This window comes from Apus apus, chromosome 1, assembly GCF_020740795.1.
Source record: "Apus apus isolate bApuApu2 chromosome 1, bApuApu2.pri.cur, whole genome shotgun sequence".
Taxonomy (NCBI): domain Eukaryota; kingdom Metazoa; phylum Chordata; class Aves; order Apodiformes; family Apodidae; genus Apus; species Apus apus.
In genome coordinates, this window is record NC_067282.1 from 14,062,914 (window position 1) to 14,079,554 (window position 16,641).

The 16,641-nt window shown below is 38.6% G+C and overlaps 1 protein-coding gene across 1 annotated transcript in view; it reads right to left on the minus strand.

Annotated features, from left to right (window-relative positions):
- Nucleotides 1-683: 683 nt before the first annotated feature.
- TRPC6 (transient receptor potential cation channel subfamily C member 6) overlaps nucleotides 684-16,641 on the minus strand; it is a 91,628-nt gene continuing 75,670 nt past the window's right edge. Inside the window, exons 7-12 of the mRNA XM_051609122.1 lie at nucleotides 16,069-16,333; nucleotides 13,054-13,249; nucleotides 11,237-11,440; nucleotides 4,200-4,283; nucleotides 1,984-2,059; nucleotides 684-1,195 (exon numbers count right to left, since the gene is read on the minus strand). Of these exons, the coding sequence (XP_051465082.1) occupies nucleotides 1,044-1,195; nucleotides 1,984-2,059; nucleotides 4,200-4,283; nucleotides 11,237-11,440; nucleotides 13,054-13,249; nucleotides 16,069-16,333 (977 nt within the window). The 3' untranslated portion in view covers nucleotides 684-1,043. The remainder of the gene's footprint in view (nucleotides 1,196-1,983; nucleotides 2,060-4,199; nucleotides 4,284-11,236; nucleotides 11,441-13,053; nucleotides 13,250-16,068; nucleotides 16,334-16,641) is intronic.

The following is a 16,641-nucleotide window of genomic DNA, read 5'->3' on the forward strand; positions in this document are numbered from 1 at the left end:
AATACAGCACAGGAGCTGAGCTTTCTCCAGTGTTAAAAAGGACGAGGGATGCAAATCCACATATGAGATTTCATGAACTTTTGGAACAAGTTTTCATTTGCTAAGGACAGATCTGAACAAAATTCACCAATTTAAACAAGCTTAACTGTGGGGAAAAAGCCCCCAGTACATGATGTTCCCAGAATTCAGAGAAAGGTTTCACACCTAGCATTCTAGTATCTTCCATCTTAAATAAATACCTTACCTGCAGCTTACAGGTTTTAGTTCTAGACATAAAAGCTGGAGAACTTGGGAATTCTGGAAAAGATTAGAACTTCAATAATTTATTATTTGGGATTAAAGATTTCTTCAGGCCTCAAGAAAAGCTTTTTAATAAACTTGGTGAAAAAGATTTCTTTCGTAATGCACTAGCCCCCACTGGAACTTAGGGATCTTTCAGGACAGTTTAGTGGTGACAGGGAAAAGTAGGGAAGAGTATAACACAGTGCTCTGCATAATCTGGTATGTACCTCTTCCAGGAAACATTCAAAGTACTTTAATATTGTGAACATTTTTAAGAAAGGCAATTGGGTTTATTTTGGTTATGGTTTGTTTTTTTGCTAGCTTGGAATGCTTGAAAAATTAAATAGTTTTTGATAAAATATGTCAAAGCCTAGAATTTTCCTTTCCTGTTTCACTAAAAATATATGTTAAGAATGTCTACAAAAGGAAATTTTCAAAAATAACGAGCTAATGTAGAAAAAGTTGAGATTTATGCTTTTAATCTTTCATGACTGGGCTTATCAAGATTCCACTGGAATTCTGAAAGAGGAAAATTGAATAGTAAAATAATCTAAAATACAGCAGGTAAAGAATAAATAAATATCTTTACTCAAGTGGTATTTCCTCTCTATTAGAGGATTTGCCACTGTTGTTTTTCAATAGAGAACTGGAATGATTTAATTTCTGAATCTGTTGTAGAAATGTGAGCAAGACTTGAGAAAAACAGAATTATGGCTTTAAGTGAATTGTTAATGTTCTGTTGCATTTCTTAAATGTTTAGGTTATCTCTTGCTTTCCTCTTCCTTAGAGTCAATTGACAGTTTTTCCCCAAGTTTCCTTATAAGTTCTGCCAGATCTTCAGAATTCTGAGATTTTTCCTCAAGGAGTTCATACCGGAGACTTGAGATGTCCTGTTTAATTTCCTTCAGTTCACCTGTAAGACACATTAGAAGATCACACTAATAAAAAAAAAAGGGGAAAAGCCCAGCATATCCACAGTTATAATGGGATTTCTCTGGATTTCTTTGTTGAAGCAGAAAAACTGGGTGTTCTGTTGCCCATTGATCAATGGTGGTTTATGGACAGGAATATGAAGATGCAGTTCAGGAAACAAACAAATCTGAAAGCAAGAGTGTGAGAGATCACATCTCTTCACAAAACCCAAGTGATCTGTTAAATGGAAGAGAGATAATTAAGACTGAGGGTTCCCAAGTCCCCCCGGCCAGTGGTGCTCTCCTTTTCCTGCTGCACTAAGTGTCTTTCAAGCATCAGAGGATGCAAACATAAGACAACATTTCTGTGAAGTGCACTCAACAGCTGTTTCCAGCTAATAAGCCATACCAAAAAAAAGGCTGAAGTGTGTGCATCACCATGTATGCATCTCCCACAAAAGGGAAAAATCCTTCTGGAGTGCCCCAAAGCAGCCACTGCATTAACTGCATCCTCCCTATGGGAAGTGTAAGGGCATTACTAGAAGTGGCAACCACAAGGTGTCAGTTCAGTGATCAGTTTCTGATGGAAGTGCCAAGACAGAAAGCCACATCTTTCATTCTATGATCTCTTTCTTAGCTTCAATTTCATGTTAATTTTACATTTTGCAGCTCTAAACATGTCAAGTAGATTATTTTGGAAACACTTTTCAACTAACATATGTAACCACTTTAATGAGTTGGTTTTGATTCTCTGATTAGAGATAAACATACAATTTATCAACATACTCACCTTCATTGACTTCATCACTTTCCTTATCTATCTGAGCTTTCAGTACATATCTTTTAATGAGACGCTTCATTATTTTCTGCAGAGAAGAAAGAAAAAGTTTTCTTAGGTGGACTTTCTTTTATTGCTAAGACACTTCAAGATATGACCTCTGTTATCTTCTGTTGCATTCAGACATTTCAATGTGTGACTTGCCAGGTTAAAGGAATAAAAGCTAAAAATCTCTGCTTTCATCTGCAGTAGGGATATTAGGAAGAATTTCTTTACTCAAAGAGTGGTCAGGCACTGGAACAGCCTGCCCAGGAAGGTGGTGGAGTCACCATCCTTTGATGTATTCAAGAAAAATGTAGATGAGGAACTTCAGGGCATGCTCTAGTGGCTGAGATTGTAGGTTGTGAAGTTTTTTGGGGTGTGGTTTTGTCGGGTTTTCTGGTGTTGTGGTTTGTTGGGGGGTTTTGTGTGTTTTGGTTTGGTTTTGGTTTTTTTGTTGTTGTTTATTTGTTTGTTTGTTTATGGTTGGACTTGCTGATCTCAGAGATCCTTTCCAACCATGACTATTCTGTGATTCATGATTCTGAACAAATATGCACATGAAAGTTAGAGCACAAAACTCATCTCACAAATGCTATCACTCATGAATCTTAATCTACTACTGGAGTCTCTAAGAATGACTAAATTAATACAGTCGCAGTTCCGGTCTCCATGTGGGTGAAACCATGTAGCCTTTGTTGCTACCAGCAGTGCTAATTGCTAAACCCTTTTGCAATCAGTTGATTTTAATCTGTGTTTATATTTTATCTGATGGGTTACATTGTCCCATTGTAAGGCCTATAGAAAATGGTAACCATGTTCTAAGAGCAACTTAAGCACCTCTATGTGACTCATAACAAAATACATATAATTTTTAATATAAATATATGTATATGTGGCAGTCACCTTTAACTCCTTCTGTGGAGACAAAAGGCAAACCTAAGAGGACAGTTCATCTCAGACAGTTAAAGTTGATCAAATGAATCACATTATTAGAACTACTACCTTCTCTGCTAAAAATAAGGGGAACACAGGCCAGCAAATTCAGATGCAAATTTTACTTTTCCAGGAAAAAATGAATAGTGCTCCTGATTCTCCCAGTAGTTCAAGTTACTTCAATATGAACAAGATATCTAATTACCTTTGATGATCTATCTTTGGCTTTGGTATTTTCATATAGTGTAACCCATGACAACAAAATACTTGTTGTTTTTCACTACAAGAGAGATGATTTTCATAGACTTATGTGCTTGCTTTTGTCTCCACAGTAACAGAGCTGACCAAAGGTGGTTGTGAGGTGAATCATCACAGATTTGTGGTTCCAGACCATGATTACACTCATGCTTGTAAGGTCAGCAGCTGTACTGTTTATTCTAATAATCTGAGAATGTTTCAAATACAAAGCCACACATCCTCATGTTTATGGGATAAAATGGTAATCTTAACACCCACCACTGCATCATCATTAAATTGGCTGTGAAAAAGTCTTGAGAATTTTTGGAGTATACTTGTACAGACACTGCATAAAGCAAAAGTGGAGCAGAGCTAGCCTGCCCAACGGGATTTTTTTTTCCTGTCTTTATATTCACAAAATCTTGTTGTACTTCCCAAGCAACTGTTCCTGTTCCTTTCCACCTGCTTTGTACTATCACAGGAAGGAAAGGAGCAGCATCTGGATCAGAACAGTTGAGCTTTATGTGGACTCTGCTGGGTCTCTATGCTTAACTGCACAAAGGCTCTTTGCAGTTGTTTAGGGAGCAAAGAATAAACAGACTGTATCAATAGCATAGAGGTTGAAAGATATTTGCAGTGTTTGAAGTAACTGAATATAGAGCTGTGGCACAATAATCTAAACTGCTTCAGCAGATGGAATGGGAAGATTTTGCATTTCTTTTTGGTTTTCTCCATTTGCACCGTGCAGTTGAGGACTCAATCTGTCTCTCAAATTAAAAGCATTGTTTAAGTGCTTTAAAATATTGCACTATAAGGGCAGAATTTAAGAAATAAAGAGGACAAAAAAATCACCCTCAGATTGTACTACAAATATCTAAATCATTGCATTTATTTCTGACACATGCAAGTTCTGTCAATGTATTCTTGATTCATGTTGTTTAACATAAATTCAGAATTGTTCTGATCTGCCAGTTCTACCACTTCTTGATTTAGTTTAAAAATAAACTGTTTATTACCTGGTATTGCCTTGGAGGATTGTTTAAACTGTTTAAGTGGATTTCATCTGAGCTCCTTATACTGGATTGCTTCCTCTGCCCAAGCTAAAATGGAAACGTTATTTATAGTACAAAATAAATAGAAGAACAATATGGTTAAATTACCTCACACATACATTGTATGACAGAACATTGACTGTTAAGCTCAGTTTGGGGAGCATTAAATTATTAAAGCTGCTCTAGGGCGTGACCCTGGGCTCCAGTTGTGTGGCTGGTGTCCCAGCTCTTCCGGATCTCTGACTTTTTCTGCACCTGTGATGCCATTCGTCATCCTGTTACTTACCAGAGCACATATAATCTACAATTGCATTTAATTTTATGTTGCATTTTAAATGTAATCCACTATGCCTGCTACCAGTTTCAAATTTATGTTACATTGGTTCACTTCAAAAGTTAATCCAATTCTTAACTGAAACTTAATTTTCACTTGAAAGAGCAAAATTAGCAGTATGTGGTGAAATGTCTTACGTGAGACACTGCAAACCTGTAGAACTAGACACACTGTAGTATCTTTGTCTTAACTGTGACCCTTCAGCATTCTGCATTTTTTAACAGATTAATGTACTTTTAATTAGCTACAGACTGCACCTTGAGAGTTGTGAGGTAATTCAGAAGTGTATAACTTCAGTAAATCTGCCTGTGTGTAACACGACAGAACATCTTTTGTATGTTGCTGAATGACCACTTGGTGGCAGAGATTGCCCAGATTTCATTATATATATGTGTGTACACAACATTTTTAAACTTTCTTTAAGCTTCATGCCTCTGGATTTTTCCTCTCCCAAAAATTACTCCTAGAGTAAACTCAGCCTGTCACATAGATCCAAACTGGATCAAGCACTGGCTGGATGGTTGGGCCCAAAGAGTGCTGGTCAATGGAGTCAAATCCAGCTAGGGCCAGTCACAAGTGGTGTTCCTCAGGGCTCAGTGTTGGGACCATTTCTCGTCTGAGGCTCTACAGAGAGACTTGGATAGATTGGATCATTGGGCTAATGTTAATGGCCTGGGCTTCAACAAGGCCAAATGCCAGGTCCTGCACTTGGGCCACAACAACCCCAGGCAACGCTACAGGCTTGGGGAAGTGTGGCTGGAAAGTGTCTGGCAGAAAAGGACCTGGGGGTTCTGATTGACAAGCGGCTGAATATGAGCCAGCAGTGTGCCCAGGTGGCCAAGAAAGCCAATGGCTGTATTAGAAGCCTGGCCTGTATTAGAAATAGTGTGACCAGCAGAAATAGAGAGGTGATTGTCCCCTGTACTCAGCACTGGTGAGGCCACACCTGGAGTGTTGTGTCCAGTTTTGAGCACCTCAATTCAAGAGAGATATCGAGGTGCTGGAGCAAGTACAGAGGAGGGCAACGAAGCTGGTGAAGGGCCTAGACAATCAATCTTATGAAGAATGGTTGAAGGAGGTGGGAATGTTCAGTTTGAGAAAGAGGAGGCTGAGGGGAGACCTCATCAGTCTCTACAACTACCTGAAAGGACATTGCAGAGAGGGTGGTGGTGGTCTCTTCTCACAGGTAATTAGTGGCGGATCAAGAGGGAATGGCTTCAAGCTGCAACAGGGGAGGTTCAGACTGGACATTAGGAAAATAATTTTCACAGAAAGTGGTTAGACACTGGAATAGGCTGCTCAGGGAGGTGGTTGAGTCATCATCCCTGGATGTGTTTAAGGGTTATTTGGATGTGGTGTTGGTGGATATGGTTTAGGGGAGAACTTTGTAGACTAAGGATGATGGTTGGACTCAGTGATCCCAAGGGTGTTTTCCAACCTGAGTAGTTCTATGATTCTGTGATTTAATGACCGAAGTAGAATTCATATTTTTAAGTTAATATCTAATGAACATCTGCACATGGGTAACTGGAGGGGAAAAAATGTAATTTAAACAGTGATATAAAATCTAAAAAAACCCTTCTTCTCCAAGAGTGCTGTGTGAAAGAAGAAATGAAGCATACATTGATGCCTGCTTTTAAAAAATACCACCTGCTTTAAACTTGCTTCTCATTTGTTTTTAAGGCTAGGTTGGATGAGGTTTTGTGCAACTTGGTCTAGTGGTAGGGGTCTCTGCTCATAGCAGGGGGGTTGGAACTAGATGATCTTTAAGGTCTCTTCCAACCTTAACAATTCTATGATTCTATGATTCTGTGATCACTTAGAATTCAATGCAGTGTAATTACTTTGGCTGTGTTGTGTACCACTTTGGTAATCTCTTAAATCCCAGTTTTCATAAGCATTTAATGACTTGGAATGCCAGTAAAATGTACATGCTTGGACGAGAGGGAGGGTTCCCAGAAAATCACCCAGTTTGTGCTCCCAGAATCAGAGTTCAGTTGTGAAAACTTCAGAAATACTGTTTTATACTAGGAAAGTAAAGTGAACATAGGGTTTTATTGCTTGAGTGAGGGTTTAAAGCTTTTTCCATAATTACTTGTTCCTTAGTTCTATTTTGAAGGACTATGTTTTAAGAAAAAGACTTAAATACATCATTAATTAACACTATCAGCTTTTAGCTCAGTAAGAGAATCAAGTTCTGTGACTCTTAAACCATAATCCTCCTCATTCACAAGGTAATTTTTCAATTTAGAATAAAACTCTGTACGTTTCTTTAAAATTCTGCTTTTTCTTCATTAATCTCTCTCTTTTGGTTTGAGTTCTTTGTTAATTTGATGTTTAAAACACTAGTTCTAGCCTAAAACAAAGGAAATCCATAAGTTTTAATCAACAGCCTGAAAGAAAACATGTCCACAGCCTTTATTATTATATGTGGGTATGTCTCAAGAAATTAGTTTCTGGTGTGTGAACACAGCTATGTAAATCACTCACAATTTAGCACTGCTGGCATCTGGCTGTGATTTCTGCCACAGCTGGCTCCAAGGACAGAACTTCCCCCCCATTCCCATCTTAATTCTTGTCTTTACACCCACCCTGGTGCTGCTGCTGCTTTTGCACTGAGAAAATACAGGCTCTGCAGAAGAAAGACCTACAGGCTGGGTCTGAATCATGAAACTCAAGCATGTGTGAACATTTCTGGGTACTGCAATGCAATGTCTTCTATCAGCAAGTAAACTTTTAGTGTCCTCCTAAGTAGCACATGCACCAGAGTAACTGGGTCTCTCCCTAGGCACAGCCTGGCAACTAGAATTGTCTGGGGACAATAGATTGCAGCAACCCTGCTTTGAGAGGAAAACTACTTGAATGAGGCAAGCCATTCCTGAATTGGCCTCAGTGCCCAGATAAGCTCCCTGTCACATTTCACTTTCTAGCACAGACACAGCCACCAAGTCTTGGGTCTAGTTTTTCCAAATCTTTTCTTATCTTTGCACAGCTCATTGTGCTTACAGTAGTTCCTTGCACAGATAGCTCCTTGCTCAGCAGTTGCAGCAACACCAACCTGCTCAACACAGGATGAAGCCATAGTCAAAACCCAGAAAGCCTGAGAATGCATTTGACAAGATGCCACAAAACAGCCTCAGTAGTAACAAATCATCAACAGTGGGTCAAAATGTAAACCAAAACATTTTAGTCACTTTATAGAAGTGCAAAGGATGGCAGCATCTGAATGATTCAGATACAGTTAGTTCCACAGCATGTCGAGGTCCAAAAGGTAGGTAAAAATGGCAATAAAAAAAAAGCTGAGGAAAGAATAGATGCAACTCAGCTGCTTTACGTTTTTCAACATAAAAGCTTTTTTAAAAATTTGATTTGCAGTTTTATAGTTTCTTTGGCTGGGGAGTAAGCACATTTTGTTTAGCATTAGTTATACTACAATCTTCAGTGAGTGGAAAGCATTAATATTTCAGGGTTAGGAAAAAATCTGATAAATGACAGTTGCATCCTTACAGCTCTCTTTCAGAAGGCTTGCTCTAAAAGCAGACACAACTGTTACTGTTTTATCTAGAGCTGGTAATTATTACACTCTGCAGCTTTCCAGCCATCTGAACTACTAGGTTTGAATATACCTTTGTAAAGGAATTATAAAAATCCATCTGTTTTCCGTAGGGTGTAAGAACAGGATTTTAAGAGTACTTGTTTTATGGGAACATAAATTTAATTTTAAAAAATTAATTCAAAATAAGCTTCTAAGTTACTTATGTGCTTTTCAAAATCACAAATTAAGTGCAATAGAGAAAAAATAATCCTTTGATTTGTTGTTTCTCACGATCACTCAATTTGAAGCTTATATGCATCTCCTTAAAGTGATTATTTTCAGTGATGATTTTATCACTCACAGAAGTTGTGGAATCGATTTGCATCAAGCAGCTTGATGAAAAGTTTTGCAAATGTGAGAGTCATTAAAAACTTGAGCAAATGTAGTATCCCCAGTTTGGGTCTTAAACACACTGGGATTACATCTCTCAAATAAAACTAAGATCTGCTAAATGCTAGAAAAATTACTAGTAGCACACACAAGACATCTGAATTTAACAGCAATCTTGATTTTGGTGACAGTAACATATGTGTTGTTTTCATAGGTTATTATAGGACTTAATCAGGCACAGCAGCTCATCAGAGGCACAGCATTTTCCCCTATTGATCCATTTTTTTCTTTCTAGGATTGCAACCAGTTCCATTGCTCTTTCACTCTTCAACGGATAACTGTGATGGAAAAAGTGGTTGTCACATTGGTGACAGGGAGCTGAGAGATGCACATAAATTCTTTACTGGCCCCCAGTCTAATGACTCTTGACTTCAGTCTCAAGAACTTCTAACCTTGAACAGGTCTCTGCTCAGACTACTGCCTATTATAACAAAGATCCTGGCACATTAAAATTGCCATAAATGACACATTTGTTGCTTCCAGCATGACAAACCTGCAATTTCTTTTTTTTTATGTGAATGTTACCATATGCTCACCTTTCTAAAATGTCTGATCAATTGTCTTGCAAAGCTCTTCTTCCCTAACAAGATCCACCTGGATGCGTTCTTGTGTGATGTGCTCTAGGTGACCCTGCTCTAGCAGGGGGGGTTGGACTAGATGATCTTTCGAGGTCCCTTCCAACCCCTAAGATTCTATGATTCTATGATTCTATGATTCTAACATGTTACACTAGTGCTAGTTTTGACACTTATTTCCTGTACCACCTAAGACCATGTGCTATGCCCTCTGTTCCCTAAAGAAATTGCTTTTGTTGACTTTTACCAAGACACTGCAAGAAAAACAGACTGGTTATAAAGTCTTAACTAAGCCTTGAGATACAGCAAGTAATCAACTCAAGTATCTTTTACTGTACTTGTGTAAATAAAACAAGTAACAGAATGCTTTACCAAAAAAAGTAGGATGCATTTTTGGTGGAAGCAGAGACTGGCTACAAAGGGGGAATTTAGAAACTGCCCAGGCACGTGAAGGAAAGCCAAAGCTCACCTTCAGGCGTTATCTGCAATAGCAGTATAAGGCTGAATAAGGAAAATCTGGGCTTGTTACTCAGGAGGCTGGGGAACTTGATGCTGCCTTTGCCTCAGGCTTCATCAACAGTTTCTCAGGCCTCTGTGCTTAGTAAAGGGATTGGAGAAGGAAAACTACCAGCCATGAAGGACCTTCAAGTCAGGGGTTACTTCAGAGAATTTGACCCAGGCAAGTCCATTGGATCCCATGGGCTGCATCCATGGGTGCTGAGAGACCAGGTGAAGCCCTTTTAAAAATGCTATCACCCTTGAAAAATCATGCAGATTGGAAGAGGTCCCCAGAGGCTGAAGAAAGATAAATGTAAAATTCTTTTTCAAAAAGACCAAAAATTATTATCTGGGCAACAACAGGCCTCTCAGACTCACTTTGATAACTGGCAAAATAATGGATTGAGTCATCTTGGAGCACATTTCTGGGTACATGGAAGAGCAGTTTGTGGCTGGGAACAATAAGCGTGGGTTAATGAACAGTAAAACCCATTGGGCTATCCAGATGGTCTTCTGAGATAAAATGACTGGATTTGCAGATGAAGGGAGAGCTGGAGATGTAATCCACCTTGACTTAAACAGGGATTTTAATACTGTATCCTAGAATATTCTTGCACCCACATTAGGATGTTACTGTTTTGATGGGTGGATGGAACAAATGAGCAAAATCCTGGATGGATGGTTGTGCTTAGAGGATAGTATAGGGTTCTTGTCCTGGGACTTGCCCTTTTAATCATCTTTGTCAAGACCAGGTGTCAGAGATGTTGGAACACCCTCCTGTCAAATTTGCAGACAAAGCCAAATTTGGGGGTATAGGAGCAGTTGAAAGGCTTGAGGACAGGGATGCCATCCAGGAGGACAAGGATGACAGGAACCCTGTGAATTTCATATGGGAAGGAATAACTCTTTCAACAACAGGCTTAGGTCTTGGCTGGCTGTGGAGCAGCTCTGCAGAAACAGATGCAGAAAACCTGGGGGACAGTGAGAAAGATTTTAAAAATTTGCAGCAAGTTCATGAGAGGGACAGCAAGGTGTTGGGGCTGACACACTTGGCCTTTGAAGAGCCACTGGGAAACACGCACTTGTTCAGCCTGAACAGTTTGTTCAGCAGATGGGGTTGGGATGGTCACAGTGCTGTAGGACAGGATGATGACAATGGACAGATTCAAATAAAAGGTAGAAGAAGCAATTTTTCCCTATGAGGGCCAGTCAAGCAGTGGCTCATGCTGCCCTGAGAGGTTGCACAGTCTCCATCCTGGAGTGTTTTTCAAGACCTGACTGGATGAAGCTGTGCGTGTCCTGGCTTGATTTCAGAGTTGACCCTGCTGTGAGAAAGAGGCTGAAGTCCATCCCAGCCTGAATAATTCTCTGATTCTGTGACAAAAAAACCTATACATTTACAATGGCATTTTTGAACTTACCTGATTATAGATGTAGACAAACATATTAAAAAACAAGGTCAGAATTTTAGCCTGTGCTTAGTGACTGACTTCAGCATGGACTAAGTATTCTGGGAAGTTCATCAGAAAAACAGGTCAACAAGAAAAATTAGGTTAAAATTGTTTTTATATTTTCAAACTAGCAGTCAGTATACACACCATACAATTACCTTATTCATCTCTGCATCTTCTTGAAAGCTTTTCTTTTGGCACAGAAATGGTTTAGAAATCCATTTTTTGACTCTGAGTAGGAGATACAGCAAAGATTTTGGGCTTGGCACTAAGTTGAAGGGTACTGGAAGAGTCCTCCCTTCTTCAAAGTAAGAAAACCAAAGTTTAGCCCTTGCAAATTTCCATTCTACATCAGCATCATCCTGCATAACAGAAACACAGCTGTTAACACACCGTTAATACCACCTTGACTATTGAAGATGCTCTAGCTAAACTTCACGTGTTTTGACTGTAATTGGCTGAAGTTAATCCCAAGCAGATCAAGAATTCATTTGTGATCTGTGAAAATCAAATCTCAATTAATGGAATTGTTCTTATTCATCCTCTTAAAATAATGCAATACAAAAGAACAAAGTGGATTTGATCTTAACATCAGTTACTCCAGAGTGAGTGCTAATAATCCACACTACAGGATCACAGAGACAGACCTCTGCTTGGTCTTTGTAAACACACTGATAAGAGTGAAAGCTCTGAATTAAAAGCACACAAAACAATGCCCAATTTAAAGATCTGTGGCAACACTCAAATTCACCTGTTAAGGCTTGCTTGGAACACTGTCATGCTCAGTAAATAAAAGGGAAAATCCTGTGCCAACATAGCAAAACTGTAAATCTCTCTATGAGATTACCAGCTCTGATTTCTTATTGTATTGGTCTCTTCTGTAGCAATTAGTCTATTATCTTTTATGTGAAGAAGTATCAGAATTTTAAATGAAAAATCCACTCTCATTACTTTAAACATGAAGTTATATGATTCCTACCTAATTCCTTCCACTTGTTGGAAGATATGATTAAATCAGATATGCTACCATCACCACGGTTTATGATTAACATTTACGATAGCCAAAACACTCACTTTACTCCTCCCTGTAAAGTTTAAGAGTTATTTCTGCAGAAAGGACTGATGTCATGTTCAAGGCCATGACTCAATAGTGCAGTAGCAGTTTTTGGAAGTTGTCTCTAGTCACCATATTTTTTGTAATAACCTGGGGTTTATTAGCTCTGAACCTAAAAGTTTGTTCTGTGGCTTTCTGAGTCAAAAGAATCCAAACTTCCCTATAGAATGTATGTTGCTCTTGCTCAAGTTGGGCAATGCTACAGTGTCAGTCAGAGCCCAGAACCTGGGACCAGAGCAATGCCAACCTGAGTCTGCTGCCTTGTGGCACAGTTGTTACCAAGGGAAGGCTGACATGGCCAAGCCCCTGGAGATCTGCTTCCTTTTTTTTGCTGATCAATGATAATGATTTAGCCCTTCATTTCCTACAGCATCCAAATATTCATGCTGATTTTCAGTAGTCCTGCTGATTACTTTGTCAAGTAAAGTTCTTTTCACAGAGGACTAGTGCAACAGTGTTTTAAATAAAAGAACATGGCATCTTGCTTGCAATTTCAAGGCACAGGAATGAGAGCATCCTTGCAGCAAGAGGCACAGTACTCAAATAATAACTACAAATGAGACAAATGAAAGATTCACAGTGTCACACAAGGTAGCCCATCCTCTTCAGGAACATAATACAGTATACCAGCAGTTTTTTAGGCCAACCTAGTTCTTACTACTGCAAGTACATGAGGCTGGGTAATTTCCAGTATTTTATAAAAAATTAACAGTGGAACGAACATTTTTTCCTAATATATTCCAAAAGCCTACGTGTAATTTTTCTTAAATAAGATGCCAACAAGAAAGATTTTCCAGGAGATTTTGACAATTATTTTTAACAGTAAATGTGATGATATTTCACCATAAATGGAATTTTTACCTCAATTTCCTGGAATGAACTGTTGATCATTGCGATAAGCATGTTCAGTAAAACAATGACCATGGTAACGTTATAGACTCCATAAAGGACGTATCCAATATTTTCAATAAATTTGTGTTTATAATTGATGACAACTGATTTAACTTCTGAGAGTCCAAATATAGCCCAGAACAACGTCTTGAAACTTTCTTCAACGCTAAAAGAAGAAATTGAACACATGCACGTTACTGAACAAAAGCTGCATATTTTTATTGTATAAATTACCATTTTTATATAGAGTACAAATTTTGCCATGATAATAATGTAGAATTCTATCACAGTGACATGCAGAACAAGTAGAATAACTAATTTCATAGCTACAGGTGGTTTTATCATATAAGATATCTAATATTTAGGACTGAAAATAGAACTCTGATTCAGTGTAGGAATAACATATACATATATATATGCATATATATATATATTCACACATTCTCCAAAGAATAATAAAATGTTTCACTAACTACTTTGAACTACATGTAATGTGCTTGCTGGTAATATGAATGTAACAAAAATAAGTAACCCGTAAATATTTTTTAGTTCACTTAGCATTAATTACTTCACTATTAATATGATTAATGTTCTGAAATTATAAAGAAGACAGAATGTCTGACTGAAAATCAGCATTTTTTTAAAAAATGAGTCTCACAGACTTAATCCTCCAGCTGAGTTTTACTATTCTCACAAAACCAAAATAAAGGTAATGGTGTGGAGGTGCTGGTTTTGTTCTTGGGTTTTTTTCAGGTTGGTTCCTTTAAATACATGCATATCTTCTTAAGTTTATATAAATATGTCTATAAATTTATATATATATATTTATAGACATAAACGTAAGTTCAGATCTCAGAGGTATCTATCTGCACCTGCTTGAAGACGTATTTTTCTCTCAGATGAACAGATCTCAGTTTCCCATGACCAAAATGCAGTTTCATTGCAAAGCACATTTTGGATGTTATTGCATTATTGTTAAGAAAAACAGTTAAATTAAACTTGTAATCTTTAGTTATTAATTAACTTCTCTGCTTATATTATTTTACCAGTATTCCATCTGTGAGTTGTAGTTTTAGGTACTTTATCTATTGTGTGGAGTAACACTAATAAAAAAGTAGTAACAATTTTTTCCCTATTGGCCAAGTTTGCTTGCTGGCTGAGTGTACTTCATCACAGCTATAGCCTGAATATCACAACAGCTAAAAATTAGGTAGGTAAGGGTTGCAGAGCATGGAAAAGAATGAGTTTCCACTCAAATGATTTATCTTAAAGTAACAGCTAGAAATGAAAGGCATGAGGAGTGTATACAAAATAACTCCTGAGAGACAGAGTAAATCCAGAATTCCTCTTCTTAGAGTGCAAGAACAAAAAAAAGGTCAAGGAAATAAAGAGAAAACCAAACCAAACCAAACCAAATAAAAACAACCAAACACAACAAACCAAAACCAAACAAAGAAACAACGTGTAAAAAGGGAATATATTTTTTCCTCTCAAGACCAAACAGATTATTGTCATTGGAAGCTACAGAGGAACAGAGCTTAAGCAGATCCTCCTGAAGGTTCTGCTAAGGCACATGGAAAATGATGAGGTGGTTGGTGATAAGCAACATGACTTCACCATGAGCAAATCATGCCTGACAAATTTGATGTACTTTTATGATACGGTCACAGTGTTGGTGGACAAGGGAGGAGGCACTGACGTCACCTAACTGGACTTGTGCACATTGCATGACACTGTCCTGCATGATACATAGTCTCTAAATTGGAAAAAATAGGGATTTGATGGATGAGTCACTCAGTGGATTAGGAATTGGCTGGATCGTTGCACTCAAAGAGTAGTGATCAACGGCTCAATGTCCAAATGGAGACCAGTGAGAAGTGGCATTCTTGAGGGGTCAGTACTGGGACTGATGCTGTTCCAACACCTTTGTAGGAGACATGGACAGTGGAATTGAGTGCACCTGCAGCAAGCTTGCTGATGACACCAAGCTGTATGGTGTGGTCGACACACTGGAGGGAAGGGAGGCCATCCATTGCTGGCTCATGGGTCAACTTAGTGGCCAATAGGACCTTTTCTGCCAAGCTGCTTTCCAGCCAGTCAGCCCCAGCCTGTCCTGGTGTCTCAGGTTATCCCTCCCCAGCAGTGGGACATGGCATTCCCCTGTGTTGAACTTCATGAGGTCCCTATTGATCCATTTCTCTAGCCTGTGGAGGTCCTTTTGAATGGCAGCATAATCAGCTGGCCTGCCAGTTAATCTTGTTCATCCATTTAGGCCTCCTGATACATATGCTTGATTTACTGCCCATTGTGATGGACCCATGAGATTCTTCACTGTACAGCCCTGAGTCTGCTCTTCTGAAGTCTAGGGTTCTGACTTGTTTGTAAAAGTCAGGTGTCACAAAGTTCCTCTCTGCGTCAGCTCCTCGATCACCAGTGTCAGGAAGCTATTGTCAGTGCCCACTAGAAACCTCCTGGATTGCTTGTGCCTTGCTGTATTGTCCCTCCAGCAGATGCATGGTTAAAAATCCCCATAAGGACCAGGGCCTTCAAGTGTGAAGCTTCTTCCAGTTGTCTGAAGAAGGCTTCATCTACTTAATCTTCCTGATCAGACATTCCATAGCAGACATCCACTTGAACTTAACCCACATTCATCTGCCCTCTGATCCTGAAGTACAAGCTCTTGCTAGCTCATTGTCTATCCCAAAGCAGAGGTACAGGCTCCTGCTGCTCTCTTATGTAACGGGCAACTACATCTCACCTTTCTAGCCTGCTTTTCCTGATCTATCATAGCATGTTGGGATCAAGAGGTCATCCTCTGATTTCCTTCCAGCACCAGAACAAGAGACAGACTTACTGCTTAGATGAAGAATTTTTAACATATGTTAACCTTATAAAACAATCAGTAAACCTAATATATACAATGCAAACAACAGATTTCCCATCAAAATGGCCCATAGTCATTACAGTTTAAACAGTTTTACTTACGTAGTGAATGCTTCATTTTGCTTTGCCCCCAGATAGTAGGAATAGAGATTAAACATTCCTATCATGAAAGCCACAAACACCATGATGAATATCACCATGAACTTGAAGATGTCTTTCACAGTTCTGCCAAGTGATATCTGCAGTGGTCCAAAACTTTCATTAGCTGGTAAAATGTAGGCTATTCTGGAGAAACTTAATACTACTGCAATTGCATACAGGCCTTCAGATATGATTTGAGGGTCAGACGGATCCCAGTTTATTCTGGCTAGAAAAAAAAGACGAGAATTTCTGTCAGTATTTCAAAGTCTGTCTTCACCTGTTCACTGAAGTATTCTCTTCTGGTGAGTAAAGATGAACCAGTCAGTGTAAACTAGAATTAAATGCAATGCTTCTATGCAAATTTGGAACAGATAAGGTGCAGTTTATATGGTGTGGTTTTTTTCCTTTATTATACATTGGATCATGAATTATCAGCATTTTCACTTGCAGAAAAATTCTAAGACTTTGTTGCCCAAAAGTGAGGAGCAGTTACTTTTTACCCTTTCAAACTTAAAAATTATATAGAAAATCTGC